The sequence below is a fragment of the Rosa chinensis genome, chromosome 2 (assembly GCF_002994745.2).
Source record: "Rosa chinensis cultivar Old Blush chromosome 2, RchiOBHm-V2, whole genome shotgun sequence".
NCBI lineage: Eukaryota > Viridiplantae > Streptophyta > Magnoliopsida > Rosales > Rosaceae > Rosa > Rosa chinensis.
Genome location: NC_037089.1, coordinates 4673961 through 4677629, shown reverse-complemented (window position 1 = coordinate 4677629; position 3669 = coordinate 4673961). Strand labels below are relative to the sequence as shown.

At 48.3% G+C, this 3669-nt stretch overlaps 1 protein-coding gene across 1 annotated transcript; it reads right to left on the bottom strand.

Moving 5' to 3' along the window:
* On the bottom strand, positions 1-3203 carry LOC112186057 (leucine-rich repeat extensin-like protein 4). The gene has a single exon (XM_024324406.2). It carries the CDS (start codon positions 2816-2818, stop codon positions 578-580), a length of 2241 nt encoding a protein of 746 aa, XP_024180174.1. The 5' UTR covers positions 2819-3203; the 3' UTR covers positions 1-577.
* Between the last annotated feature and the right edge of the window lie 466 nt (positions 3204-3669).

Below are 3669 nucleotides of genomic sequence, written 5' to 3'. Positions count from 1 at the left end.
TTTTAATCTTATAACATCAAGAGGGAATTGGAATGATGTGAACTCTGAAACTTAATACAAGTAAAGTGTTCATGATTATACTATAGAATTTGGAAACGAGAAGAAACAAAAGTATGATATAAATGAGACAATAACAATAAAACCCTAAAACCACAAATCAGCAGCAGAAGCAGCTAGCAGAAGGCGGTACTGCTGTGTTTGTAGCCTGAATTCATTCATCCCTATACATACAACATTCTCTGCAACCTACTCTTTCTCTGCCATTTTTATTTCACAACCCCAAATATCCATAACAATTCAAATAAATATGGGAGAGACTTTCTCCTCTTACCTCTCTCAATCTATAGTGATATTCATGTCTATGCTTTCACCCTTTTCTTTTTGTTCTTTTCTTGAGACATTTGTTGTCGCCGATGATGATGACTCCAGGAATTGCATACAATACAATCTCAATTATACATTTTTTTTTTTTTGTTTTCCCACTGAGCGATGAGAATTGCCCAACAGAGAAAATGCCAATGACGCTGAGTTTGTTGGTGCTCCAGGAAAGGTTAGAGGAGGAAAATTCTCAAAAGAATCAATAGAAGGGTGGTGGCGGAGGAGACGCGTATGAAACTCCAAAGACTGGTGGCAATGGGCCCTCATATACAGGAGTGGGAGGCGGCGGGCTTGCTTCAACACATGGAGGAGGTGAATTTGGTGGCGGTGGAGAACTGTATTGATAAACCGGTGGTGGTGGTGAATGGTGGACCGGAGGTGGGGGAGGAGACTCATACACTGGTGTTGGTGGCGGTGAAGGAGATGGTGGTGGCAAGTGATGGTAGGTAGGTGGTGGCGGCGCCCAGGACTCAGGACATGGTGGTGGTGATGGCGGGGGCGGCGGCGGGGGTAATTCAATGCAAGGAGGAGGTGGTGGTGGGGGCGGTTCTATACAAGGAGGTGGGGAAGGGGGAGGTGGGGAATGGACAGGTGGTGGAGGTGGAGGTGATGAGTAAGGATAAATTGGTGGTGGTGGTGAATGTGGTGGTGGAGGTGGTGAATGTGGAGTAGGAGGCGGGGGTGAGTAGTATACGTAAGGAGCTGGTGGAGGTGGAGAACTCAATGGAGAAGGCGGTGGAGGTGAATTTGGGGGCGGTGGTGGTGGGGAACGGACGCAATATGGCGGTGAGACTGATGGTGGGGGTGGAGAAGGTGGCGGCAAGGAAACTGGAGGGGGAGGTGATGGTGGAGGAGGCGAAGGAGGTGGTGGTGGTGGTGGTAAGTAAACTGGCGGCGGAGGTGAGGGTGGTGGTGGAGGTGGTGAGTAAACTGGGGGAGGAGGTGAGGGTGGAGGCGGTGGTGGAGAGTAAACTGGCGGCGGCGGTGGTGAGGAAACTGGGGGTGGCGGAGACGGCGGAGGAGGTGGGGGTGAGGAAACTGGGGGTAGAGGTGACGGTGGCGGCGGCGGTGGTGAGAAAACTGGTGGTGGCGGAGACGGCGGAGGAGGTGGGGGTGAGGAAACTGGGGGAAGAGGTGAGGGCGGCGGAGGTGGTGGTGATTGGGGTACAAAGACCGGCGGCGAGGGAGTCACAACCGGAGGTGAAGGAACAGGAATTGAGGGTGTCGGTGAAGGAGTGAAAGGCTTGCAACCAAAAGAATTGCAATTCACAGGCTTAGACAAGAACGACTTACATTGCGCCGCCGACCTCTGTGACGGCCTATTCGGCAAGCAATTCCGCTTGTCATCGAAACTAGGCAAGGCCAGACACACCGGAGGCTCGCCGGTGAAGAAGTTATAAGAGTAAGTGAAGTTCTCCAGCCTCGGCAACGTGCAAATAGCCGGCGGAATCGACCCAGACAGCAAGTTATGAGCCACATTGAGCTGCTCAAGGCTCACCATCCCTCCAATTGTGTCCGGCAGCGAACCCAAGAACTGATTGTAGCTGACGTCGAACACCGTCAAGTTCTTCAGCATCCCAATCTCCTCCGGCAAGCAGGACCTGAACCCATTGTTCATCAGAATAATCTCGTTCAGGTTCGACATGTTGCCCAGGCTGGAAGGAACGCAACCGTGGAACTTGTTGTTGGCCAGAACGATGACGGAGACCGGCGAGTTCCCGAAATTATCCGGCAGATCGAACCTGAACCGGTTATGGTTGATGAAAATAGCATCCAGGTCCTTGTCAAACAGCTCCTTGGGCACAGTCCCCTCGAACTCATTGAACCTCAGATCCAAGAATTTCAGCTCAGGAAGCTTAAGCACAACATGCGGGAACTTACCGGCAAATCGATTGTTACTGATATCCAGCTCGAAAAGCAGCTTCAGGTTCCGGAATTTGTGCGGCACAGTCCCACAGAACCTGTTGGAATTGATGTGGAACAATGCGAGATCTGTGAGCAGCCCAAGCTCCTCCGGCAAGTAGCCAGCAATATCGCCGTGGTTGAGGTCAATGCCGGCGACGGTTCGGATAGAGCTGTTGTCCGGCGCCGGAGCACAGAACACTCCGGTGTAGCTGCAGACATTAGATCCGACCCAATCCCCGGTGAGATTGAAAGGGTCGGAGAGAATAGCCTCCTTCCAAGCTTGCAATGCTATGTAAGCATTTCGGAGTCTCTTGTTTTCGAAAACCAGAGAAGGGTCTACTTTCACGATCTCTCCCCGGTCGCCGGACTCGTCCCGGTAGTAGAGCAGCTGGCGCTGCTTGATGTAGAGGGCCTCGGCGTCGGTGAGACTTCCATGGCTGATAATGTGGCTGGATGAGGAGAGGGTAGAAGCAAAGAAGAAAGCAGCAGTGAGGAGAAGAAGAGAAAAATCAAAGAGAGTGGTCTTCTTCTTCATCTCACATCAGACATCTGACTCCTCAAATGCCCACTTTTTATTTGTTGGTCTTTTAAACCCTACACACAAAAGAAATTAATTTCTTGAGCTGAGATTGCAAATGGGGATTGAATTGACCTAGAGATCTGAGGAACAAGAAGAAGAAGAAGAAGAAGAAGAAGAGAGAGAGAGATTTTGGGTTTGGGATAATGGGAATGGGTAATGGGGAGGAGGAGAAGAGTAGTGGGGACTGTTTTCTAGGGATTTTGGAGATGTGTGTTTGTAGTTTGCACCAGTGGGAGGAGGAGGAGGTTAGAGGGGATTTGATAATAGACAGCTAAATCACAGCTCAAAGCCCACCAGATTCTCTCACCTTCTTTTAAATTTCCCTTTCCTCAATCTGCTCTCTCTTTCCTTTTTATTCTATTTTTCACATTCCCATTCACATTACTCAAAACTCTAGAAACCAATAAATCCCAGTTTAATTTGTTCTTTTTTTTTAACTAACAAAATTAAGACAATATGCTTGATACAGAGATTACAGAATACCTAAAATGTTACACTAAAAGTATAATTCAAAATTATTATTATTATTATACTGTTATCACTTCACTCATGAAAAGTCTCCAAATATTAATTTGGTCATTTGGTAACATTTGACCATAAATATAATTATTTGTGATTTTTCTTTGTTAATTAAAGTTGTTAGGGTGGAGTTGGTAAGCGTTCTAGAGAGATTTACCAATATCTCGCGAGAATGAGACGAGATATTAGGATTTGGAGGAGCGATTGGTGGGTTTGAATTCTCTCTCTCTCTCTCTCTCTCTCTCTCTCTCTCTCACAGTCCAACTTTATGAATGCGGATGTGGGGG

Excerpts from the sequence above, each read along its gene's own strand:
- LOC112186057 (XM_024324406.2), bottom strand. The coding sequence starts at position 2,818 with ATGAAGAAGAAGACCACTCTCTTTGATTTTTCTCTTCTTCTCCTCACT.